Source organism: Phalacrocorax carbo, chromosome 8, assembly GCF_963921805.1.
Source record: "Phalacrocorax carbo chromosome 8, bPhaCar2.1, whole genome shotgun sequence".
NCBI classification, from domain to species: domain Eukaryota; kingdom Metazoa; phylum Chordata; class Aves; order Suliformes; family Phalacrocoracidae; genus Phalacrocorax; species Phalacrocorax carbo.
In genome coordinates, this window is record NC_087520.1 from 6705101 (window position 1) to 6732016 (window position 26916).

The 26916-nt window shown below is 42.5% G+C and overlaps 1 protein-coding gene across 3 annotated transcripts in view; it reads right to left on the minus strand.

The window, feature by feature from the left end:
* Window positions 1–5563: 5563 nt before the first annotated feature.
* The window catches only part of RNF130 (ring finger protein 130), a 51131-nt gene continuing 29778 nt past the window's right edge, over window positions 5564–26916 (minus strand). The window contains exons 6-9 of one of the 3 annotated variants that reach the window (XM_009512154.2): window positions 20149–20245; window positions 18914–19118; window positions 16755–16848; window positions 13657–13847 (exon numbers count right to left, since the gene is read on the minus strand). In XM_009512154.2, the coding sequence (XP_009510449.2) occupies window positions 13832–13847; window positions 16755–16848; window positions 18914–19118; window positions 20149–20245 (412 nt within the window). In that variant the 3' untranslated portion in view covers window positions 13657–13831. Of the gene's footprint in view, window positions 8260–13656; window positions 13848–16754; window positions 16849–18913; window positions 19119–20148; window positions 20246–26916 lie in introns of those variants that run through there. The other 2 variants (XM_064458459.1, XM_064458460.1) reach the window with 2 other exon arrangements.

Below are 26916 nucleotides of genomic sequence, written 5' to 3' on the forward strand. Positions count from 1 at the left end.
CGGCTCCGGAGAGGCGAGGTCGTGGGTTCGAGCCCCACTCCCACCTCCCCTACCGTCCTGAGTGGGCGGCTGGGGGTCACCTCTGCGGGTCCCCTCCTCTGCTTCTCGGTGGCTGAGGTGCTGCAGGAGGCATTCGCCTCCCCTGAAAAGACCTTTGTCAGGGCGGCTCAAATTTGACTAGAGCAATGGGCTTATACAGTAAAAAATCAGGAAGATGAGAAATCTTCCTGTGCAACCCCGTGGGACCCAGTGAAGCTGCCACTAAGACGGACTATTTAAATGCTCCCTGCCATTGTACACACCATCATTTATTGGCAGGGAGCTCCCAGTGCAGCTTTGCAGGGGGCTACAGCTTCCTCTCTGAACTGCGACCCCGGGCCCCCACCCAGGGCAACATGTCCAGCTTCTTCTGCCCAGGCTGGCAGCGCTTTCACCTCCCCTTTGGGGCCAGGAATTCATTTACCGTTTTTGCTGCAAAGCAGGTGTGCTGCCAGGCACCACCAGCATCTCAGCCTCGGCGCCAGCCCGTGCCCTGCTGGGACGGGGTGCCCAGCATCCCCCTACTGGCATCCCCCTTCATTTTAGTCCTCGTTTTGTGGCTCTGGAGCCCACACGGGGCTTGTGATCAAGTCCAAGGATGGTCTTTGCAGCAAACAGGAAAGTGGGAGATGCAGTTCCATCTCATCTCGGCCACAGAGCAGCTTCCCAGTTATTTAGGGAACTGCTATTCTAGTTTTAATAACCATTAGACAGTCTCCCTGCAAACTCTGAAAGTGTTACAACAGCAGAAGACATTGACTTCCACTGTCTCTGTGCTTACTGCCCAGCTCCCAGGAAGGTGGGAATGCCATGTTTCCTTTATGCTATAAATCCTTTAACCCTGGGATGATCTATCTTCTGTGTTAGTGCAGTGCCCTAATCCCAGTTGGAGCCTTTGTACACTACTGTAATATAAATAACGAGCTGGCTGAGCTTTCAAGGCTCTGCCTTCATGCTGATGGCATGGCTGTGTTTGGGAGCAGCACAGTCATTTCTGAAGGCTGGATGTGCTGCAGGAAGGGTTCGAGAAGATGCTGAAGGATCCTTGTCTGTGTTACTATCCCTGTTCCTGCTCGCTCTGTGCCATCTTTCAGGTGGCAAATACTGTGGAAGGTGGATTAGTGTCTCCTGTGTATTCATAAGCCACTTTGAACCATTGGCCTTTAGTGGACTGAGATTTCTAGGCACTAGTACAACAAAATAAAGCAATATTTACTGCAGAGTGGGAAAAATCCTCTCTGAAAATGGATCTTCTGACAATGTTGTTCCACACTGTCCTCTAAAATATATGTATAAAAAATACTGGAGGGACTGGAGTCACTGGGCAATGTTCTCACCTTCCTGTGTTTTGAGAGACACCAGGCTTACAAACTCCATATTTTTAAATTGCTTTTTATTGAAATGTAGTACATTAGCAAACCCTAACTAATCAGTATACACTATTAACATATTGGCATATACCACATAACTACGATACAGTGTTATACTTACATCAAAACATGTCAAGAAGTTCTGCTGCTGTCAAGCTACAACCTCACAAGGGCTGGAAAGACCTGATTGTCGGGAGGGCACCGCACCGCCCGCTGCACCTGCGTCCCCGCAGCGTCCCCGCCAGACCCCTGGTAGCTGCTGGCGTTTTTAGGTTACGTGGTCACACCGGTGTGGTCCACCTTGCAGCAAGCCAGCTGAAACAGACTTTTTCATTTTACACGCACGCAATTGGTTTTTATTTTGTTGTTCGCTGCAGTCTCCCAAACCCAAAGGCTGGGGCGGCCCCTCTCTGCTGGGATAAAATGATCCTGCTTCGGTGGATTCTGTGCATAGTTAGCCATTGCCTCGAGCGGGTCATCATGAATAGGCACAGCTGTACAGAGAAGCTTTTAGTATTTAACATCTACTTGCAAACCACAGCAGGGCTGACTGGATAAGCAGGAGAGCAGTGCTATCACTCATTTTGCTCAGAAAGGTTGTTATTCCCCTTTACAGGACTAGTGCGACAGACCTTACCAGCGCCAAGAGTTACATCTAGACACACGGGGTGGAAAAAGTCTACCTGCTGGTGTTGGGGCAATCAAGAACTTCTTTTTTGTGTAGCACCTTCCAGTGCAAACACAAAGCGAGCCCAGTCAGGTGACAGGCTGGGACGCTGCCTTGCTGGCTGCGATGCAGGAACTGCACGGATCTGCAAACAGGAGCTTGGCTTTAATGGCCCCAAACGCCCTATTAAACTTTCCTGGCCTGAGAGCAGCAAAGAGCATCAACTCTATTTTCAAGCCCAGACTTTCCTGTGCTGGAGCATGGGAGGGCTGCTGAGCAGCTGAGCTGTTTTCTCTAAGATCCTGGTAGCGCAGCCCAGGTACACACAAAGGCTGCAGGTAGATACAGCCTTTACTGCCTGAGACAGCCAGAGGGTGTTACAGACACAGGCATGGTAGATTGAAAGCAAATCTAGTGATCCGATGGCCTTACCACAACCCAGCAGAGCTGCTCTGTTGGGAAATAAAGGGTCTTGTCTCCCTAAGGGGTTCGGGCAGCTGAAGACCAAGTCAGAGCCAAGCAAAGGGAAGCCTCAGAGCACGTGGGAAGCAGCAAAAAAAAAAAAAAAAAGGTAAACTATGCAGCAAATTCACACAGCTGAGCTCAGGGCAAAGATAAAAAATCTTCTTGCTCCTGAGGGGCTCAGCCACAGTGAGCTGCGGGTGGATGCACGCGGAGAAGGGAATAACCCATGCCTGGCAGGAGCTCCTGCCTCCACATGCACGTCCAGCACCTTGGTGGATTTTTGGGCTGCCAAACCCCAGTCCCAGCTGTATGACACAAGCTCACGTTATCCCTCAGCCTTGCAATGAAATCACTCAAAATAGCTTCAACTTCCAGCAAAACCCTGTGTACTTCTTACTTTGCAACAATATTAATACTTAATTATTGGCTCTCTAGGGAAGGGACTATTTTTGGGCAACACCTTGTACCACTGGGCCCCTACACCCAGAGACCCTGGAAATTATCTCCACAAACAGAATAACATTCAGACATTATTGCGCAACCTATGCATCCATCTCTGTTCACCTGGGCATCTCCAAGAGGCTAGTGGGCTGAGGAGCGAAAGGATTGCTCCATGCGGGGATCCACAGAATGAGCACCCCACAACAACAGCTCATGGTCCCACACAGCCTGCTTTGGCTGAGAATGACCCACCAGGAACCTCCGTGCTCCCGCAGACCGTGATGCTGGTTTGGAGCGATGAAGCCCCTTTGAGAGGCTGGTGACAGCACGGTGATGGGGAAGAAGTTGGGGGCCAGGCAGGTGGCAGTGACTGTGCAACGGGGACCTTCACTCAGCTCCAAGGAGAAGAAAACCAGTAATAATTGATGGGGTGGAAGGGCAGACATTAACTGGGGAGAATTCAGTGTTTGGGAATGTTACAGGCTTTTAAAAATAGCAGGTGAATGCAAGGATCAAACAACTGACATAGATGAAAAGGTGTCAATTAGCGCTGCTTTGCAAAGGCTCATGCAAGCATCTTTCACCCCCCAAAGCACGTCACAAGCACCAGGTAAACCTGATGGGCCCCTGCAAGGTCAGGGGTTTGGCCAAGTGGTCAGGGCATCATCGATGGGGGTTATGCAGCACCGCAGCCCTGCACCGGGCACAAAATCCTGTCCAGAGCCCTGCTCTTGTCACTGCGTCCCACGAGGAAGGGGTGGGGGACCACATTTTCTCTTGATTTCAATATTTCAAAGACGTTGGAAACAAAGTAGAAATAAGCACCAACCTGCAGAAGTACAGTCTACTTTTCTCCTGATTTTCCCCCAGTCTGGTTAACTGGAACATCTTTCCCTCGCTCACCCACTCCGCTACTGGTTTCCACCCAGCGTGCCGGAGCACAGGCTGCCCTTACAGCAGTACCCTGCAGTGCAGCAAGTCTAGCAGGGAAGGGAAAAAAAGTTAAGATATCTTTAAATATAACACCACATATGCAAGCTGTCACAGCACATCACACACTCTTCGGCGTGGCTCAGGCTGGAAAATTAGGTCACGTACGGGTGTGTAACATGGGGTGAAAAAGGAGTGAAAGTTTAACCTGTGAAGTTCAAGGTATTTCTTGGCGTCCCTGCCCTGAGCCCTCCTGCCCTTCTCTCCCCACCCCACAGGGCCGGCAGCAGCCCTGCGGCTCTCGAGTTTGCCCCACCGTGCCTTGGCGTGCGTGGTGCCGTGCTACTTTCTTTGTTGGAGAAAACAGATGACTATTAGCTAAGCAAAAAAATACATATTTTTAAGTCAACTCACTCCCCAGTAATCAGGCTGCGGAGCTGCCTGAACTTCAGCTCAACCCCGGTGCCTTCATCCTTCAGCTCATGATTTATGACTGTGTCACTATCTCAAACCTAGATTGGGCTAAATGAGTCCTGCAGCCTCAGGGTGACCCCTGCCTCCTGCAGACCTCCCTCTGCTTTTCAGCTGCTGGTAAAGCTCTTGGCTCTCCCAAACCTTTGCACTGCTTCACATGAGCGTGTTTAAAGAAAACAGAAGATATGTAGAAGTCTCATAAGATAGTCCTAAACACATTTAACTATTTTTAGTCTTTCTTTGGCTTATGTAGGATATCTGGCTATTCCTATAGCATCCTCAGGTGCCAAGGCAAGCATCCTAGAAGCAAGGGGACAGTGCAAACAGATGCCAACATGAGCTCACTGGAGGGAGTAATAGTGAGTGTCGTTAAGTAATTTTTAACATGCTTCAAATTTAATACTTAATGTTAGTATTATAGGTAAAAAGCACACTTACAGTCTGTTTTTTTTACTGGCAATTATCCTCTAAGAACACAAGCAAAGTTTGATATTACAAATGTCTTATGGGTACATGCAATGCTTTAATAGAACAGGAGATTTGGGGTGGGGGAAGAGAGGCGGAGTACTAGGGTTTAAATAGTTTAGAGAAACACTTAGAGATAAAAGCTTTTTTTATAAGTAGAAGTCATAAAATTGATGTTTTCTGTTAAAAAGCACTTTTTTTTAACCTTAGAAACGATTTTCCAAGTTACTGGCACTTACAGTTCTTGGTAGAGTGCAGTATATTTTACTTCAATGAAATGACTCAACCATACACAGCACCACTGCAGCAGAACAAGAACAACGATGCTCATCGAGCTTTTTTTATATACTGATTAATATTAAAAGGAGAACCTCAAACTTACCAGCACAGCCCAGAAAAATCACCCATGTTGCTGTGCTGCCTCCTCCCCATCCTGAATATGACTAAGTAGAAGAACGCTTGCTACGGCACGTCCCAGCACGCAGGTAGGGATCAGTTGTTTGAACTAGCTTTTAATTTTTCCAGTGTTGCATAATTTTCCAAATACAGGATGTCAATTGTAACTGTCAGCTCCCTTATCCAGGATGCTACAGCACAAACCCATTTTTATATCGGTATGCCAGACCCTGATCTCCACAATCAGAGGCAAACCTTCCCTCCCCGCCATTGAGACCAAGATGTTCAGTTAGAAATAAGGAGATTCATCAAAATATAAATTATATTATTTATTGTCTTTGGGGGCTGTGTGCTTTCTCAGTTTAATTTCCATTCATTTTCAGGCTTTTCTGTATACTCTGGTACACAGCTGGTGCAAACGGTCTCAGCCAGAGCTGAGAAAGTGTTTTGTTTCCATGTCAAAACCGTGCCCTGGTGACACTCCCAGTGGCCTTGGGACAAATCCCCGTATCGAGCTGAGGCAGCCCCTACAAGAAGGATTTGCTTGGAGCATCTGTGCCCCGCGCAGTGCTACAACGGGCTCTCCTACCCAAAGCCCGCTGGCGGGGCTCTGCACTGAGCTTGCGCTTTCGCCGTGGTGCCGGCAGCCGCGGCTTGCGGCACAGGGTAGGCTGTCACTCAGATATTTTTGTATTTAACCAAGAACACTACGGTGCTTGCCAGTTTAGTGTAACCTGACTGCCACCATGGATAAAAACAAGCCCTATAACATCCTTGAGAGATGGTTATTTTGATTTTTCTTTTGGGCATTTGTTTCCAGAAGTCCCCCGCTCTCACATGTCTGCCTGCTGTGATCTCACAGATATAATTACAAAAAACAGTGGTTTGCTCAATCAGCCCTTCTGCCGCCACTGAGCCCCGTACGGGCCTGAGAGCAGCTCAGCCAGGCTGGGTTTGGGAGCTCTGCCCGGGCTTGCCGGTGCTGTCGGGAGCTGCCCCGCTGTGCACATCTGCAAGGAGAGGAAGGATGCTGACCACGACCTGCTGCCACTCAAGCCACTGGCTGGCATTTACTGCAACCTTCACTTCTGCTTTGTAGGAGAAAGTGGGTGTTATATTGTGCTCTTAAAATGTTTGGGGTTTAAGCGTATTTCTAGAGTGAGCTGAATGACAGTAAAAGTGCATTTGGTAAATATAAATGTGAGTATTATGAGAAAAACCTCCCTACACTTCACACCACCCACTCTTGAATTATCAGATTAAATAAAGCTGACGCACAGCAACAAAAGTCAAAGCACACTCTGCAAAGAGGATCGTTTCCTCATTTTACAGAGCTGGGTTTTTCTTTTTCTCTTACACATCTGTGTTAAAGACACAGCTGAACCACACTTCAGGTAAGGATATACGTCAAGCAGACTGCTATACAATTAAAAAACATAATAAAGGAGGGGAAATTCCCTCGCCTGTAGCAAAAGTAGATGAAATTAACGCGTGGCAGGATATGTCTTACCTTTCTTTTTGGCTTAACTGATTTCTCAAGATTCCTATACAAAGGGTGAAGATTTGTTTCACATTACAAGGACACAAATGCGTTTCTACACCTACAGTAACTTAGACTGCAATGGAGAAAAATCCAAACATTCATTAAACAGATAAGCATTGTCCAGTAGGAAAAGGTAGAGCAGAAGCGCTCGCTCTTCCATGTCTGCTCATTTGAGGAACACTGTGGACAACTGAACTCCAGAGGTTCCTCTCTTTCTCTCCGTTTCTGCATTACTCATTCAAAAGCTTGGAAACAATATTAATTTCCCCACTGCTTATGTCACCTGCCGGTAAAAATTGATTTTTCCTTCAGTGTCAAAGCGGTTGCTGCTTTCCTTTCTTCTGCTGCTTTCTGCATTCCTGTTATTGATGTCAGTGGGAAAGGGCATGGCTTAGAGAATGTGTTTGTTATTTAGCTGTTGCAGATCTCAATAGGAGAATGGGATGAGAAGCTTACCTCTTTTCTTCTCTGTGTAATGCCAACATGCTGGCTTTTAAAAAACCTCAGTGAAAAATTTGGTGGATTCTTTTAACCCCCCTCCCCCCCCAAAAAAAGTTAAGTGAGAAAGCTAATTAGATTCCTGCATATTTCAAAAAGTCTAATGGTTTTCAGGTAGATCAAGTGCTGGTTCTGTGAATGTCCTCTCTGTAGAAAGACTCACTTGACTGGAGCACATGGAAGGCCCAAAAGTATATTCTGTGTAGGCCGTTTTTCTTCTGCTTCAATTGAATTGGAGAAAAAAAACAAGGATCAAGTTCCTCGAAATCTTTCTGCAAATGCAGGTCCTCTCTGCAGCTTTACCGTCAGACTGGCTTGCTATTGTCCAGGGTTATGTGGGTTGTAGGAAACTGAATGCACTTAGAAAGGTCCCTTTCAGAAGGGGCTATTTCACAGTTAGGTTATGGATTGACCAAGATATACGAGTGCTTTTACCAGTCACTGGCCATCTCCTCTGCAACCCGTTCCCTTTCTGACATTGCCCAACCATCTGGACAATTAAAAAAATGGAAACAGCAGACGCCTGTGTAAGAGACGCATTTGCAGTACAACACAAACTCTTAGGACCACCGTAAAACCTCTTCTGCATCGCCGCGGCTGGACTGACACAGCTCCCCATGCTGTTACTCAGCAATTTCCATCAGACAATCTTGCTTGCGTGCAACTCTTTGTCAGCTCAAAGATGCCACCCTCAGAAACCACCACAGCTGGTCTTCGTCTTTGCAATCGAGAAGGCGGGTTCATGTTCTGGAAAAAGCAGCTCTTCTTCAGACAAAGGAGATCCATGGAAAGAGTACACAACAATAGGAATGAGAAATGAAAAAAAACGTAAAAAGGGCCAGGAAGGAGCATGGATTCCTTTCAGGTTTTGTTCTCGTCATACATGTCCAAGGCAGGCTCGATGCTTGAGAACTCACTCTCGTAGACCAGGCTTCGAGGGGACAAAGAGTTACGATGAAAGAAGTGACTGCCTACAAGAGGTAGAACAAAGCCTCGTTAGGAACACGCACGAACAATGTCTCTGTAAAGCATCCTCGTACACCGGTGCTGACCGCAAACACATACGCATGGAAAAAATAGCCACCCTTTAACGCAAACCAGAAACATCCATATGAAATAGTTCACCTCCGTTTGTGTGCTCCCCTGCCAGTTCAAAGCGACTGCTTCCCATATGCATGAACAATCCCACCTCTAATGGTTCTTTCAGATAAAACAGGTCAAGGCTTAGCAAGGCTGGGGCAGGCTGGAGTTTTGCACTCAGTGTTTGCTGTTGATTTACAGCCTTGTAAAGCAGGCACTTGCTTCCCGGAGAAACCCAGAAACCTTTGGTAGGCACCAAGTTCCCTATGTCGTGCACCAACACAAAGCGCTCCGGCACGGGGGCGAAAGGAATGAGCAGGCTGAGCGAGGAGGTCACCAAGGATCATCCGACTGATGCTGCTGAAAGCCTGACCTCCTCTAGAGCACAGCAACCTCCATCCACCTGGGGTCACCTTCTAGAAATAGACACCTACATATTTCCTTACATGGAACCAAAAGAGACCCAACCCTCACACTGGTGATACCTGAAACAAGCACCAAGTGGCTGTTGCTAGAGTCGGGGATACAAGTTCATTTTCTTCCTCAGCAGCCTGGCGTTCCCGTGGCTCTCCAAACCCACAGATGTGTTTTGTAAGAAGCCCAGCCCTGCTGCTGTACAAACGGTTCTCCCTGAAAGCATCTATCAGATCAGGCCCTTGGCCAAAACATTTCATTACTCGGTTTCTCAGTCCCAGGGGGGATTAGCTGGGAGCAAGGCTGCTTAGATTACAATACGCCAGGCAGCCACATGAGCCAAATTGGAGGCAACTGAAAAGCTTCCAAGTTCATCAAGAACGCACTCAGCAAACCAAGGTGCCTCCAGTTTCAGGCATCAGTGGAGCAAGACGCTTAGGGGATTGCAGTTTTAGCTCTGGCAGAATTGAGGTGCATAAATCTTCCTTTCTTTGCCAAATTTTGAGTCCAGCCTACCCCATTCTGGTATAAGGAGCTTACAAAAGATATGAAGGAAGAATTCAGCTGCTACCGTCCAAAAGACCTTTTCTCCTTTCCCACTCACCCAAGAGACACTCAGAAAAGAAAAAAGAGAAGTCCTTATTAGGACTAAACAGAAAAAGCTAGAGTTATAATCAAATGCGTAGAATTGTTGAAAGAGCAAAAGCAAAGATGAATTTCGCACTTATGAAAGCAGAAGTGTCACAATAGCACTGGCTGGAAGAGTCAGGGACGCTGTAGACAGGCTCCATGCAAAATCATTTTGCAAGCTGTGACAGCAAGCTGCCATCCTGATTTGCAGCAAACTCCGGCCTGAGCTCCACGGCCGTTGTGTGCCTGGGTCAAACCCTTGTTGAGAACAGCAGCAAACTGAAGCTGGGCAATGTATCCCCTCCAAACCTCTCTTTTAACGCCAAAAGCCAGTACACACGCTCACTTCACCATACGCACTGAGAAGGGGAAGTTCTTATAAGCAAATTAATCTATTTTTGATCTTGTCATTAACTGAAATTAGTGAAATTAGTAGTCACATTGCACAGAGGCAAATTGCTCATTCTGCCAGGAGCACATATCCAGGTATTTGGAAGAAGTGTATTGTGTTGGAATATACTTTGCAGAAGCAGTTGGTAGGGGATGATGATCACCTACTTTCTAGATCTGAACCCTCTCCCAAATATACAGGTCTCTAAAACTGGACAGTGCTTAAAATTAAAAATAAAAAAAAAATTTAAAAAGGTTCAGTTTTTGAAGGAACATAAATTTGGAACTATGAGTTCCAGCTGATCATAGTCTGTCTTAAAAGAGAAAAACCTGAACCTACTTTGAAATTATACCAGATAAAACTGATTTCAAGATTCTTCTTAAAATGCGCTGTGGGTCAGGTTCATTTAATTTTTGATGAGTCTCAGTTTGCAGTTGAAATAAGCCCAGGATATTGGATCTCCCTCTCCTCCACCCGCTGAAATGTTACATACCGAACAGCCGATGCTGAAATGAAACAAAGGGAATTCTAAAAGCTCAGTGTTGCTTTTGTTTTTATTACACAAAAATCAAACACGGGATTAGGAAGCAGACAGCCCAGGCCGTCATTTCCTCTGTGTGCGCCCAGACTTCCACTCTAGCAGATTCAAGGGAGGGATTTAATCAACAGGCAGAGAGGTCATCTGACAACAAATGTTTTAAATTAATCTGCAGAAAGGCACTGTATATCCAACACCTCTAAAATTCTTTACTGTGATGTTTTCTTGCTTTTTGGCAAAAGCAGTTTAAGCCACCCACTTGCAGGGAGGCTGCGTGTTTCCATACAGATACAAATCGCTTGGCTTTCATACCACTTTTGGGACACATCATTCATTCTTTTCCTATATGTCTCTCTCCTCTACCATTCAGCGCAGCCCACCTGGTGCTGAAAATCCAGCTGCTGCTCAGTACTTTCCAACACTTGATCTTCAGGTGCTATAATAACTGGGTCAGTATCATAGCCCACCGCTTACGGCTAAAGAAAGAGAGTCAGCAGGGCACAGTGACCCAGCCACACTCATCTTAATGCAGAAAACTGTTTGTTTAAAAATGTGGCATCAGTCCAGTTGATAAATTTACTGAATGCATGTATTTTAAGGACAAGTAGAAACATCCACAGTTCCAAATTCAGCTTATGAATCTGTTCTTCCTATTTTGCACTTACCAAGAAAGATCCAGATTTATCCCGTAGGTATGGAAAACAAATGGGAGGTCTGCATTCAGTTTTAATACATGGAAATGAAACCTTCAGTGCTCTCTGCCACTATTCCTCTTTACATACTTAGAAAAAACTTTTCAGATAACTTCTATGGAGTCTGAAAATAAACATACTACCCTGGAACTGATCTTTATACCTACCATAACATGCTACAGAAGTGGGCACAACACCAAGGCCAAAAATTCAGGAGACACAGCATTGCTGTAGCATTGCAGGTGCATCAGGACTAAGTATCCCTTTCCATCTGCAAGTATTTTAATGCCCTCACTCAGCCATTAATCAGGGCCATGCTGCAGTCCCTCCACAGCTCCTCCAGCACGACGACTTCTTAATGTGGAAATCCAATCCAAGCACTGTCTATCTCAGACAATGTTTTAGACACCCTGTCAGTTAAGAAACAGCAGAGCAGGAAGAGCATCCTTTCCTCAAAGCCAGCTGTTTAGCAAGGCACTGATACTCCCTCTTGAACTATTCCCTGTTTTACCCCTCTGCCAGCCCAGTCCTGCCATCTTCGCAACATCTGGAAAGGGGGACCAGCTCTTCTCCTTTCCTCTCATTATTATGATTATGCATATGAGAGTAACATTACTCATCTTTTTATGTGTGGGTATCTAAAAGCATGGCAGGCAACAAAAACTTCAGGAATTTCCTTCTTGTGTCTAACCAGAGTCAAAAAATTGAGTTTCTGGGATGGGGCAGAGTCCATCTTTGAATATATTTATTTCATTAACAGGATAAACTTACATTGCTATCCTGACCTGTGATTAACCTAGCAGATACTGCCTGTGTTCTTTTAAGACTTTGTTGAGACAATTGCTAGAGGCTCAAAAGAAAGATTAAAAAAGATGGCTCTGGGTTATTTAAATCCTTTATGAAGGGAAATGCACTAGAAGCCCCCACAACCATTTTGTTCCCCATATCATACAACTTCTCCTTCTGTTGCTGTTCTGCAGAGGAAACATGAACGGGAACTGTTTGTGGTGCCTTTTGCATCTGGGTCACCAGGCTGTTCAGGCTGTACCTGCACATCCCTCCTGACAACATTAAAAAAAGCACTTAAGGATTTTTGTTTCAGGAGACAAGCACAAACTTCCCAATTTTACTACTTCTGTTGACAGAAGGGTGAAAAAAAAAAAAATCACCATTTTGTTTCCTAGGCTGTACCCTAAGTCATGCTCTAACCACATTCCTCCATTTTCTGCAACAATGCTCAGTTGACAAATGCTGTATTTTACAAGGAGACAGTCCTCAGATGCACTATGTTTGAGGTTTTTTTTTCCTCTTCATGAGACGGTCCAATGGGGTTTTCCAGTCTTTCAAGATGCACTTAATGCTCTATTGATTGTTTTCATGTTTCTTTCAAAATTTCACAAGGACACACTGAAAAATAAGCTATCACATACTTCATTTCATATTATAAAAGCAGCCTTCTCAGCTGAAGCCTGCTGGACAGATAAGAATTAAGAAACTATTTTAATGTAGACTCTGGCTGTGTTCCTGAATTCTGAAAGTGCCTATACATAAAAATAAAATTAAATTAAATCCCCTATTTCCCAGTACATAAAAAAATTAAATCTTGCAGTAAAATTGGTTCTCTCTGTTCATTTAATTAAATTAGAAAGCATTAAGTTTCAAATGTCTACATCTTGATACGAGAACAACAAAAACCAACCAAACAGAATAGGTTTTAACTTCTATCAATTATATTTTCCTCACCAATTTGTTACCTTCATCTACCCAACCCATTAACTCAAGCATCAGCATTTGGCTGCGAATCAGATCCACATGTTTTAACTGACTGTTGTGGAATTACTCATACACTGCTTGCATAAGTACACTTGCATGAAACAGCCTGAGTGAGGACAGCGATGGGAGATGTTTTCCCTCTGCCTCCTCACCAGTAAAAAAAGCCATGGCAAGAAGGGACATGTTTGCATAGAGTTTCTACATGACAGCAAAGACCATTATATATCTTTCATGATCTGAATTTGAACAAAAACTAACCCTGTGACTAGTAGGAAAGGAGACTTCACAGATGACAGAAGGGGAAAATGCTACCTTCTCAATTGGTATTAGGAAGGAAGAAGTTGTTTAAAGTAGCTTCACTTTTATAAGAAAGTGGGGTGGGATGAAAGCAGAAGACAGAAAAGGTTTATGATTTCTATGTCGAGAAAAGTCTTGCAAACCTTCAGCAATGCCTGACCTGAAGATGAAAATCATAGTGCAGTCCTCCCAGTGCGACACAGGTGTGTTACAGGAGGACAACTGGAGAATATGTTCTTATTTCAAATTAATTCTCAGCTGGAGTCAAGATGAGCCCGTTATACACTAGAATGCTTGGCCCAGCTTTTTTTCTTAACAAGTTGGTTTGGAGCAGTTGCTATAATACTCCTTAGTCATTTCAGTGCTGGTTGGCATCGTAAGCGTGGCACAGTGTGAAACTTCCACTTGTTAGCTTGTGTGTCCCAAAGTGAAAGGAAAAGGATACAGATCTGCAAAGATGAAGTTGTTCAAAGGAAATAAAGCACCTTATATCATTTTCAAAAGGCTGCCAGACTTAAAAGTCCAAGAAAAATAAAATTCTCACAGAGTAAGATTTCATAATTAAAGGTTTTTTTATTTCTTCATTTTCTCCTTAATACAAAGCTTTGGCATCAGCAAATTTTATGAAAAAATAGAATGTACTAAATAATTGCTTGTGCTGCATGATCAGTAAATGATGCATAAAAATAGGTGTCTCTCTCCAAGGCAATCGGCCGGAAAGCGTTTCTTCAATACCATTCTGCTCTGTGGGGCAGAAAAAAAAGGAACAAAATATTTATATTAAAGTTAATACTGCCAATACTGAAAAAAAAAAATTCCTACAAAAGCAAGCTAGTGAGGCATAACTAATTATACAAGGCCAGAGCATTAAGAGAGATCTGTACTCTCACATCGTTCTTACAGGACTAGTAAAACAGACAGGACACCCAGAGGTTTGAGCACTTCTAGACTTTTGAGGAGACTCCATCTGCTTCTGAAAACTTTCTCTAAGTGCTGCTATCCAATATCTGGGCTTTTTTAAAACTTTAAAACACAGTTATACCATAATTTCTGATGGTTCCCTAAGAAGCAAAGCAAAATGTGCTTCTTTTGTTCCTTTAAATCACTACTTAAATCATTTAAGAATAATAGTGCATGAATGTTAAGGAACCAGCTGCTTTCTCCTGGTCTCATATTTTCTTATCACTTAGACAATGTTCCTTTTATCAGGAACTATTAAAAAAAGCATATGAGTGTGTGTATATACATATGCACAAACATATATACACAGTTAGATATGTATATACACACAACTCCAGAACTATTCCTCTAAATATGTTTAAGCTGCAGGAAGGACATAGGGGAAGAAAAAAAAAGGGATCAGGACATGTTTTTAGGTGAGCTTGAATGCAGAATATTTGGCACCTTTTACTTGCATCGGCATATTACATAGGCTCATTCTTATTACTGTTGTTTTCTGATAAGAAAAGTCCCTCAGCTTCCTCTTGAAACACTACCATAACAAATGTAGGGTATGCCAGCATGCTTTTTATACGGAGAACAGCATAAAAAGCAGGTATGCTGTTATGACCATTAATGAAAATCGCAGTGAGAGCGAGCTGCCATATATTTGGCATGATATTCACCACAGGAAAAGCTTTGTCTGGCACTGGGGAACACAAGCATCAATGAAATGATAAATCTAAGCATTAGTGTCACACACACATTTTAAATTGTCTAAAATGAGTAGTCGAACCTAGCAGCACTTGTGGAGGCTGCTTAGATCCCAAAGGATTCAGTCAAAAAGCTATTGAAGTGAAAGGCTACAGCTAGGCACCTCAGTTACCTAAATAAGTGATTTTTGACAGCTCTGGTTTCCTCAGTTGCTAGTTTTCCTAAGTCTGCCTCAAAGTACACAATTGTATACGCTCACATTTTTATTCCTATCGCTGGGGGAAGGAGCTCTCCTTACATCAGAAGGCCCTTTGCTTGTACTAAGGGAACATCACTGCGGAAAACGCTTTGCTGGAGGCCCTAACTCTCGGTCAAAGTGAAGAAGGTTGCCCTTTCAGTAAAAATAGACCCACATTCGCCTGAGCAAAAGACAACAAAAATAAGGGTTGCAAGGAAGGCAGAAATGCAACTGCTATCAGTGCCCACATCTACATGACACTAGGTGGGCCACAGTTCCACTGCCTTCTTCCTAGTAATGTGGAAATGCCCAGAAATGCAGACATTCCTGTTTCACAACTCATCTTGCTCCATGCTTTCCCAAGCTATTCTTCAGTCCAGATTAACTGTGTTCAACTACAGCTATGTTGCCAAGTGGCAATTTCAAGATTTTGACAAAATGGAAAAAAAAAATAATCAGGAGACTTGATGGGGCTATTTGAAGTTCTAGAACTTTTTTTCATTGAGCCCTTTTGGAATTAGCATCTGAAAAGAGGAGAAAAGGACGATTTGCAAGTTAGTGGTTATCAAAGATCCCCAATGACCAAAAGCTCCAAGAAGTTATTATAGCCTCTTCTGAAGAAGACTAGCTTGAGACTGTCCAAAGTTTTACACCGTAGACTATTAGACATGTTTCCATCTTATTGAGAAGGACATCTTATACTCCCCAGATAATAAAAGTAAAAAAAGCTACTCTTTCTCTTATTTAAAAAAAAAAAAAAATTATATTTTTAAAGCTACTATTCCAGGCTGCACAGGAGATTACCTTTGAATCTCACCTCACCCCACTTTGGTAGCAGATAAATACATTAATGGAAACTCAGCTGTGTCAAGATGTTCAGAGACAAAGAAAGATGCTGATACTTTCCCTCCTCAAAATAAATAAAATCTGATTAAATATATATCATGAGCCCAGATGTTCCGTACACCTAAATGAAAACAGCTAGATGTACCTAGTTAATATATCTGCAGAACAGATTTATACTTGCCCACACACAGAACTATAAAAAAAAGATTGAAAGTCACATGCTGGAGTCATTTCTTGTCCAGCCTGTCTGAAGGGAGGTATTGGGGGTGTCTACAAAAATTAAGAAACTGCAGATGTCTTTAAGCACTCCTCTGACTGAAATTCTTAAGTACACTAAAATGGAGGTCAGAAGACTGGTCTGCTCTCTTCACCTGAGAGAAGAAACAGCAGTGTATTCATTGCTTTCATCTCTCCCTCTCCTAAGACAAAAAAGGTAGTTTTCTATTTAAATACCCTTTTTCTTGGCTGAAAGTGTGCCAAGTAGGAATAATTTTTTTTTTAATATGAAATTTGACTATGAAATTGAGGGAAAACTGTCAAAGGTAACTGATGCTAGTAATTTTTTGCTCTGCCAGATGAATTTTGAACATGGGAATTTAATGGCAGAAATGTAATGTTTGCCTAGACCATCGATCAAAACCAGAATATAAATATTCTCTCTTTTACCCGTACCAAGACTTCACTTAGCAAGGAGACTTCCTTGGACAATCCAGCTAAATATAAATTAAGGGACTTCAGATGGCACCCTGGAACCTACTGTTAACAGAGACTTACATTTGAGAAAAGCAGAAAAGGCATTTGATTCTTTGAAAACTGCATTTCTCCCCTTCTCTATTCTCTTTGTATTTGTTCCCGATGTTGTCCATGACACACACCCACCAGAAATACATAGAAACATCTGAATGTTTACTTACTCATTAGCATTCAAGCTAGCTGTGGCTTTGATGATCATGTAGCAGAGTGTAAGGGCACTGAGGAGGCCAAAACTGGCAATAATAAACCATTCTTCTGTTGACAAAGGAAAGGGAGGAAATCACTCGTGGGAGAAGGCTTATGTCAAAGCGATGCCAATATTTCCCTCAAACACCACTGGCGGAAGGCAAGAGGCTTCTAAGCCATGACTGGCACCAGGAGGTGAAGCAGAAGGAGGTTAGCCACAGAGTTACTGACTGGAGAAGGCTAGCAAAGAAGAAGTGGAGAGAGGTGTGGAAAAAAAGCATGGCACAACAATATTTCCTGGCTGAGGCCAAGGGTTAGTGATAAAGAAAGATTACTTAACAATGTAAAGTGAAATGTAGGAACAAGGGAAAATGTAATGAAAACTCTGTCCGCCCCCAAGTCAGAAAAGGTTGTCAGGGTTGGTTTAGATTTGCTGAAATGCAGCTCTTTAACATAAGCATAACCAATATACTTTCACACTTAATTTATGTCTTCGTCCCCTCCTGAAAAAATGCTATACTGTTACTTAAAAAAAACCAAACACCAATAAAATAGGATAGCTTGTTCAACTGTAAAACATAACTAGAGTTTTCCATTTAACAGACAGGAATACAACATGGAAAAATAATTTCAACATTAGTGTATAAATACAGACACATTTAAAAAAAAATTAGCATAAAGAAGTCTATTAAGAATGTTCACTGTTCAAAGTTCTCCCTCCTCAAGATCAATTTGGCACATAGGAATAGATTAGAACAGAGACTCTTTTGTTGAATATGGCTTTTGGTTTAACTCTCATGCAAAGAACGCACGTGTCATCAATACAATCCAAACATCTGAGCAGCCTTTTCTAAAGCTCTGTTTTGTAAACACTGTCAGAATGAACCCTTGCTGATTATTTCCTGTTTTACCCTGGCATCCCACCTGTGCAAGAGCACTACTACAGTTGGGAACAGACAGTAAAAATACTTTCTGTAAAACCAAGTAGTGAAAAGTTTCAGTTAACCTACAGAGTTTTTGCACCCATGACAAGAAAGGCAGCACACCGACGGATTTGCTCTCTGTTCAATAGAGCTGAATACAAGATGAATCAGATATTGAACACTGCATGACAAAGTGACTTACTGGCTTTATGAAGAACTTAGATTTTGTATGTGGGTTTTTCCTTCTCAGATCAAAACTTTTCTGGATACAGACTGTGTGTTCCATAAGATGAGATTTTTTAGTGAGACCTTTACTTTGCTACAGCATCCAAAGAAACACTCTAATGGACTGTATCAATTACAGATACATATATTGGTGGCAAACAGTGTCACTAAGTTCAAAATGAGGATCATAAATGCACATAAGCAAAATACAAGGCGAAAATTAGACTTGTACTGCCTGGATTCTATTTTTGCAACTCAGCCAGAAAAACAACCATTCATGCATCAAATTGAGACTGTATTGAGCATATGGAAAATTGATGCAATTCCACACATACTGTATTCATTATAGTGCTATTATACAATAAAAACTGTAGGTAAGATCCAGTGAGTGGAAATTTCCCATGCTGTTCTTATGGATAAGAGCTCGCAAGCAGTGCAGGAATAGTTTTCTGATGTCATAAAACACTTGGACAATACTCAAATGGTGGTGTATCAAATACTTTTTTTTAAAAAATTCACAGATTCTGTAAGAAAAACCATCTGCTAAGAGACATCGGAATTCCAGTAGTAATGTTCTCAGAGGGGAAAAAAGTGTCTGCAGAAATAGTAATCAGCTAAAATATTTATATTTGTACAAATTATTGCATGTAAAGTATTCTGAAAGGGTAAATAATGGTTTTGGCAATCCAGCTTCTCGTACTGGTTACCAAATTCATGGGGGTTATTTTGTTGCCATTTTAGTTCATCCAGTTGTTCTTTGCATGCAGATCTAAATGGATATACCATTAATAATGGAAGTGCTGGCACTGTCATACCTAGAGTTATCAGTTTCAATGTGGAGTGTATGCCTCTTACAGAGACACTGAGGTCACCTTCATCCTGCAGGGAAATCTTTCACCACGGCCCTGCAGCACAGAGCTACAGCAAAGCAAGTGCCACATACCAGGAAAACCATAGAACTGTACTAGAAGCCAAAGAAAACTTACTTGTCACAGCAATGTTGATCTCTCCTGACCTTGGTGTCAGTTCTCCATCCTGTGGAAGCTGTGACATCCCAGAGGTGCGCAAGGGCTCCAGGCTGAGAGAGCTGTCATTGGCAAAGTCGCCAAGTGCTGATCGCCTGCTAGCTGGCTGGCCTCTGGTGAGCCTTTCCATGTCAAAGGCTACATTATCTGTACATGGCACGTTTGGCTGGAAAAACAAGTGATTCCAGATTACAATGGTGAATACTCTACAGGTAGCAAACCTAGAAATTGAGTAAAACCACACACACGCACACTATTCAGCTGCTATGGCTGTCCTCAGAGGAGAGAGAGACACAGGAAATAGCAAGTTCTATCCAAAACTGCTCCTTCAGTCCACCTTAAAGAGGTGGAGAAAGAAGCAGGAAATAGGATTAAGGTTCAAGAAAGGGACTCGAACATGCTTGTATCGTAGCCTATGCCAGTATGGTTTACTACCATGAGCAATGATGACAAGCATGTAATTCTACAGTATCCTCCTCTAAAAATCCAGGTATGCTATTAATTGCAAAAATAGGTCATCCACAGCACATCTACAACTATTTCTTAGAAATGTGCAAATCTGCAACTGACACAGCTAAAAATGGAGGCCTGATTATTCTCACTGGCTTGATTCAAAAGCTGCTTTAGACAGTATCTTCATATGTTCTTCCCTTTCTTCTGAAAAGAGATTCGCTTCCACCTTATAATTTTTTCCTCATATGGGAAAGACAGGAAAATCCTCTTTGAGGTTCTTCACTCCTATCCCTTTGTGAACTGGTCAACAAAACCAGTCCTCAGGGATCCCATAATCCTTGAGCTGCTTGAGGAAAGCTCGCCAGTCTTGGCTAGGGCATGGCTTTTAACATGTAAACAAATTTAAGAATGACTATGGGAGACTGCAACAAGAACAAGAGATTTATAGAGTAAATTTAACAAAGAAGGGTTGAAAGGAGTTAAGAAAAGGGAGGATTATAGATTGCCTAGTGGACAAGAAATTGTTATAAATGGAAATATAACAATAGATTCCCAATGACCAACCAGGAAAAGGAACAACAAAAAATCAGCTTTATCAGCAGCAAAGAAATTGGAAAGAAAAACCCAAACACTTTCTGAGTAGGGGTACTGGAACACCCTTCTCCCTTTCTCCCCTACAATTATTGCTCCTGTTCTGGGTCTCAGACATGGGAGGAAGAAGAGCTCACAACAGGGCAACTTACCACAATTCCCAGTGCCTTCAAAATGTTCAGTTTACACATTGGACACGTACAGTGCTCACTAAGCCATGGATCAACACAGGCTTTGTGGAAAACATGCCTAGAAGAACAGACAAGGCACATATATAATTTGAAAACAATTCAAATATACAACAGAATTACTTCAACAAACTTTTAGATAGTTTATTTTTTAATTAAGCCAGCAGAACAAATTCTAGAATTGCCAGTATTCTGTGCTGACTACAATAAGAAAACAAAAAAAATCAAAACCTCTTGCTTGTTCGTGCTGCCTTTTACTAATAGTTCAACTAGGAAGAAACACTTAAAAGAAAGATTTAATTTTTTTTTCCCTCTTATTGTGGATATCAGTTTGCACATGGACAGAATAATTAGGGTAACCAAGTCCCCACCATAAACCTTGTGTAAGGTCTTGTCTCAATTTCTGTGTAGAACCTGGTCATAAATTGAGAGGAAGAGCACAGATCCACCAGCAGCCAATTTTATTCAAAAGTCAGTGCAACCAACCCAAACAGGCTTATATTTTATTTTGAAAAGCCTTTTATAATTATCACATAAGTAAAAAGAAGGCTTTTCCTACAATCAGTATTTCTAAATATCAGAACAGAAAGCATGGCCATCAACATATGTGGTCATAAAAAAAAGAAGACTCTTTCACAGATGAAAAGGCAAATGGGGCTTCTACTTGCACAGCAGGGAACTCTGCCGTAGAGAATAGTCTGAATTGCCACCTATATTGCATACAAAATCCCAGTCACATACATGAATATAATGGGAACAGTACTGGGATTGACAGAAACCAATAAAACAAGGAAGGACTATGCAGAGATCAAAACAACACACTTAAATTAAAGGAACTAAAGGAAATCTCCTCTTGGCTTTTCAAAAGGCAAAGAACTTTCTGAGCATACTCATGGCAGAAGTGGGTATTGCTAGACTTCCGACACAATACAGCTTTAGCAAATACTCATAATAACCTAGTCTGAATAACTACCTACGATACGAACCCAGATCTTTCATTTCCAGTCATACTGCCTGCAGAGCAAAAAGCCAGTAAGAGCGGGCACACCCGAACACGACAGACTGGTGATCACAACAAAGATCAGCAATTACAAGGGCTGCTTAGCCAGCAAAGACCTGTGCTCTGAGACCAGTGGGTGAGGAACAGAACAAGGAGTTCCTGCGGTCTATTTGAGGCATCAGCTGTCTGTAAGAAGTCATGCATGGCCCCCAGGCAGCACAGAGTTGTGATACTCTCCGTCCTCAGGTTATACTTGCTGCTCTGCACCTCAGTAGGCTCATCATAAGTTTTGGGACTTCTTTGTTCCCTACCCCTTGGGATTTTAAAACCAGAGACCAAATGAGGCATGTTACTAGATAATCCCTTTTAAACGTCTGGAAAGCGGCCAGAGAAAAAGGCCAAGAATTTGTTAACAAACATGGAAAAAGACAGCATATAGTTGCTTTGTCTATGGCTACTAAGACTGATGAAGGGACTAAAGTATATCAATATAATTAGGTTCCAGTCAGCTACAGCTATGCATCCTACCTGTACTAACTAAAATGCATTGATTTACAGATTATAACCTAGTAAACAGAGATGGAGAGGGAGCAAAAGAAATTAAGTATATCCCAGATATTGCAGAAATAGAAACTTACAGAATCTCAGCAAGTCACTTTGCTTGACTGAGTCTTTTAGCAATACAGCAACCATGAAAAACAGGATACATGCATATTGCTTACTGCTCAAATAATTGCAAAAAATACAACCTTACTTCTGTTATTAGATCTTAACGCATTCCCTTTGTTACACACAAAATTAGAGGAATCCATGTTTAGAAATCCTGGGTGACAGAAAATGGTTTGAAATCTTCTGAAACCTAGAGATGCTATTTTTCTTTGTTAGGCAAATTATGGCTTTTAGTTGCTTATGTTTCCTTTTAAGATGCTGAAGTCCTTTTTTTTCAGAGTAGGACAAACCTGAAAATCTAATATTTTGGGAAACAGCAGACATCAAGACTCCACAGAAGTATGAGAACAGCTTTAATATATCGTTATCAGCTAATCAGTGCTGTAGAAGCACTCAGATCAAGTGAAGCAGGCAACTGATATGGATGCCAACATGCATCTGCTAAATATTATGAGTTATTTCAAAGAGTCATTAGCAGTTTGATACAGTTCAAATGCACCAAAACAGCTCAACTATTTTTGTGACCTCTTAATTCTTTGCTTTTAGTTCCTAAACCTTCAAGTACATTTATTAGTGTGTTTCAAAAAAAGTGCAGTTCCCCAAAGGTTACTTATTGATTTAGATCAGCATGGCTCTCCTACTACTTACGCAGTTTATCTACTCCTTAAAAAGCTTGCTGATACCATCATCGTGGCTCAGGCTCTGTCTGCATTTCTCTGCTTGCAAGGGTTAAAAAGCAGTTATACAGCACTGAAGATAGGAAGCATGTGAATTATTTTAAAAACTCATTCTGACAAAGTAAGCCCTTACACTTTCTGCTGTCATAAGCCTTCTCCATCTTTATATTTGTCACTTCTTTTCCAAGGCCATCAATCTGAAGAGTTCCTAGCAAGTTGCTCTAGGTCACAGTGGCTGACGAGGTTCCCAAGGAGCCACACATCAGGGAGTCAAGCGTGACACAGCTTTTGCTGCTTCTCCAGCCTCGGGGCTGGAGGAAGCACGGCCAGCAGCCAGGCTGGTAGCACTGAAGGAGTCTCCCATGCGGGCATAACTCCGAACAGGTGACCTGCAGGTATTTTTCCACTCTGTCAGCATACCCAAGCCAGTTGCCCTCCAGCTTGTAATAAACACCGTAACACTGACTGTTGTACAACACGGCTTCTTTGCAGTGTTTCCTAACTCACTTTTTCTCTGTGAATCTCTTTCGGTGGTGTAATGCCTCTGAATTCACATCACACAGAAGCGTTTGAACAAGTTTACAAGTGCTATCTCCCAAGAGCTCAACACACTTCCCTGGTCTCAGTGCAGCATCCCACCAAAGGGACCTGATCGACATGCTGCTTGCAAAGTAGCATCTTCGGCTACTGCTGGAGGCAGCTGCTGCCCTTGCCCTGGGGTACAAACCTCCCAGCCGGGCAGGCAAGCAGCACACAGGTCCTTCCTGCCCTGCTGCAGGCAGCCCATTACAGCTAACACAGCCGATGAGAGGTCTGGCCTGCTGCAGTGGGGAGGAAGGTACCACCTCTCCAACCCCAGCAGGCAAAGCCAGGGGAGAGCAGCCTCAGTGCTTTCCACAGATGATGTCGTAGTGCTGTGGGAAAAAAAGAGACTGCCCTTGCAAGCAGGTAGCAGAGAAAACGGGGGTGGTGCAGAAGCACTGCAGTAAGTGGAAAGGATGGCATTGAGATATTGTGTTAATTTGCTCTTTAATAAAAAAAGGTTATTTGCAGCAGCACTGCAATCAACTGATGGAAATCTGGCTCAATTGCTTTTGTCCCTTTCCCCTTTCTTGCTCAGTACAGGAAATAAAAGAATTTGACTCAAAAGCATTTTAACATATCCGCTACTTTAATCCTCTTCCTACCTTGTAAATTCCTTCCTTTGCAGGCCATCTTTCTGCCCTTTCCAATGTCACACTGTGCATTTCTCTAACCTGTCACATTGCACACCCCCTCCCTTATCTCTCACTAGTCCTTCACACTACCCCCTCCTGATCACTTTTCACCCAGTGCCCCTTCATCTCCTAGATGCAGCAGTGTGATGGTAAAGTAAAACTATCTGAATAAAGAAAATTGTCCATGAGGTTTGTCTTTTACTAGAATCCTTCGGAGATTTGCTTACGCTACTTATTTAACTTACATAATGATATTCACAAAAGACAGAGACGTTCCTCAGGCTTGCAAGTCTAGGACAGAGGGCTGCCTTATCCCTCTGCACACTAAAAGCTATAGTTATGTCCATTGGCTGGTGGTTCTGAACATATTTCTCTCTGAAGCACAAAATGAATGACAGAAATTCAACTGCATTGTTTGCAATAATTTTCACTTTAGTTTATTTTTAAATTGGCCACAATTTCCCCACCTGCTACAAAACTTTACATCACAAATACAGTGTTTCACTACAGACTTTTAGGTGCTGTGTGTCTGCCCAAACCAGACTCCCTTCTGCTGAGGCAGAGTGACAGACCATATTTAACTGTAGAGAACAACTGCAGTACCAAAGGGAAATGTTACTTATAGATTGATGAAAGCAGCAAGGATGTAATATGTCAGTGATTCCTACCGTCTAATGATTATAGCTTCCTTACAGGCACAGTAAGAAAAACTTCTAGCCTTTCACTTGCTTCCTCTTGCTTGAACAATTTTCTCCATGGTTTTCTTGCAATTTATTTTCTCATCTGGCTTAGAAACTCTCTTGTAGGTGGTTTTTTTTGTGTGTGTTTGTGCTGTGTGGTTTGTTTTTGTGGGTTTTTTTGGGTTTTTTTTGTAACTACCATTGCATGTAGCACTAAAATGAGAGGTTGAAGTATCAGGAAGTAGAAAAGGATTAAACCCCCAAAACAAGATTTGGGGAAAGGCATCTCAGATGCTGAAGGCTGCAAAGTCTTACAAGCAATGTGAAATTTACCAGGCTCATCTCTGCAGGTACCAGTCGGTCCTTCATCTACAAATATAAAAATGTCTTGTGGAAAGCATTCATCTCAATGTTTCCGTCTAGCCAAGATGGTTTTTCACTCACCTCAAAGCTGAACTGCAGCAGATGAAGAGTGAGATTTTATAAAAGAGGAATAGAAAGTGAACGTAAAATTTGTCATACAGCCTTCAGCAGGAATGTAATCTGAGCCTTCACTGACCTTATACTCTTGTGAAAAACAGAAAAGAAATCTGTGATCTACACAAAAGCCTTGATATCTCCTTTACAGGGAGACTGCATGGGGGAGGCTGTGCTGAGATGGCAGCCAGGTGCACCTTCATCCAGCTCCCTGAAGCAGCTGTAACCATCCCTGAGAGCAGGGAGCCTCCTGTCTGTGGGACTGTGGCTCACCAAAGGTGTTTGAAGGAAATGGACTTCAAACTTTTTTCTTTTTAATTAAAAACCAAGTAATCAATGAACATCTTGGTTAAATGGTCTGATCACATCCGCTGAAACTAGCAACATATCCATTGTTTGGATAGTGGCAGTTATTTAACTAAGGAAGTTGACTTTTAGTCCCAATTTTGTGTTGTCCTTCGTGGGAGAAAATGCTTTCCTACCAGATGAAGACTAATTCTCTTGCTGTTGGCAAGGACCCCCTCTGAGCTCCATTCAGTATCAAAGAGAAAGGCAGAGAGGAGTGGGACTTGTGAACCTCCACTGCACATCCTTGAGCCTCACAGTACTACCCTGAACTACACAAGTGAAGCTTTCTTAAGAGGCAACTTTTAAAAAAATCCAGTTTAGTAGTCCAAAACTGGTGTGCAGTTTCCAGGCATTCCTCCTCTGATTTCCAAACAGTCTTCTGTGTAACAAATCAACTAGTGCTTGGTTCACATATGGAAGCTTTTCTTGAGACTACAATATAGGACAGAAATCTCTGGAATCTTTACTTAATACTTGGGAGTACATTTTTATGGGCAAGACGACAAAAACTTTCAGTAAAAATGACTGAAATTTATAAAAGAAATGCACACACATATCCGCATGACGAAAAACTCCCAAATCTTTACAGATCTGAGACAAAACTCTTCTATTCCCCAGTATTTTAATGGGAGTTTCTAAACAAACATTTGTACAGTATATTAACTAAACAACACCACTGATAATCTCAAACAGTTCACTGTTTCCCACAGTCCAAGAGGTAAGGAACACAGAGTTAATTCAGTAAACGGAATTAAATTTCTGGCTTCAGAAGTAGAATGCACACATATTTTGATCAGTAAGATACAAAATAATACTGTTTTCCTTTTACGATGGTAGAAGTTCATAATGCATTAGAAGAAAAACATCCCAGCTATTCCGAGCAGCCTGCAGGAGGATTTAGAAGACCGATAATGAGCTCTTATGTGCTGCTGCATGCCTGAAGCTCGACTCCAACACCATCACTTTGTTGCTTCTAGAGTATCATGCAGAACACTATTTATATACCAGGCACGGCCAAATTACTGGATCTTAGCTGCGTATATATAACATAACTTACATGTATTTTTTGTCTGGAGACAACAAGAAAGCTTTGCATTTTGGAATACAAGGGGAAGATGTCCTTGGTAATGCTTAAGGCTACCAAAATGTACTGATTCATCAAAAGCAATCACCAGGTGGAAAAGCACTTAAAAGCATCTCTCAAAGAGCAAATACCCCAAACCAACTCAAGAATGGAAGTGGAACAGAAAAAAACTGAAAACCTGTAAGTGTCACGAGAATGGCATACAAGGAGGAGGACGTTGTTACATTTTAAGCACCAGTGCAGAATATCCAGCAAATACAAATCTTCAGGCACAAGCCAAGAACACGCTGCACCGGAGAGACCAAAGACAGATCATAGTACAGTGGCTGACTATGTCAGAGGAGGTATGAAGGTTGGAAAGACTGCATTTCTGTTTCCTACACTGTTTCAGAAACCAGCAGCCAATGTTGCACATCTACTGTGCAGGATGCTGCAGCTGTACCTGATTTGTTATACTTCAGGTTATTTTGTCCACCCACCGCCCAGTCCTTAAATCTGCACCTCCCCTTACAATCTTAATAGCTCCACTGCTGATATATCCTCACCGCCCACCTTCAAGATCATAATCTTTTGTTTAATC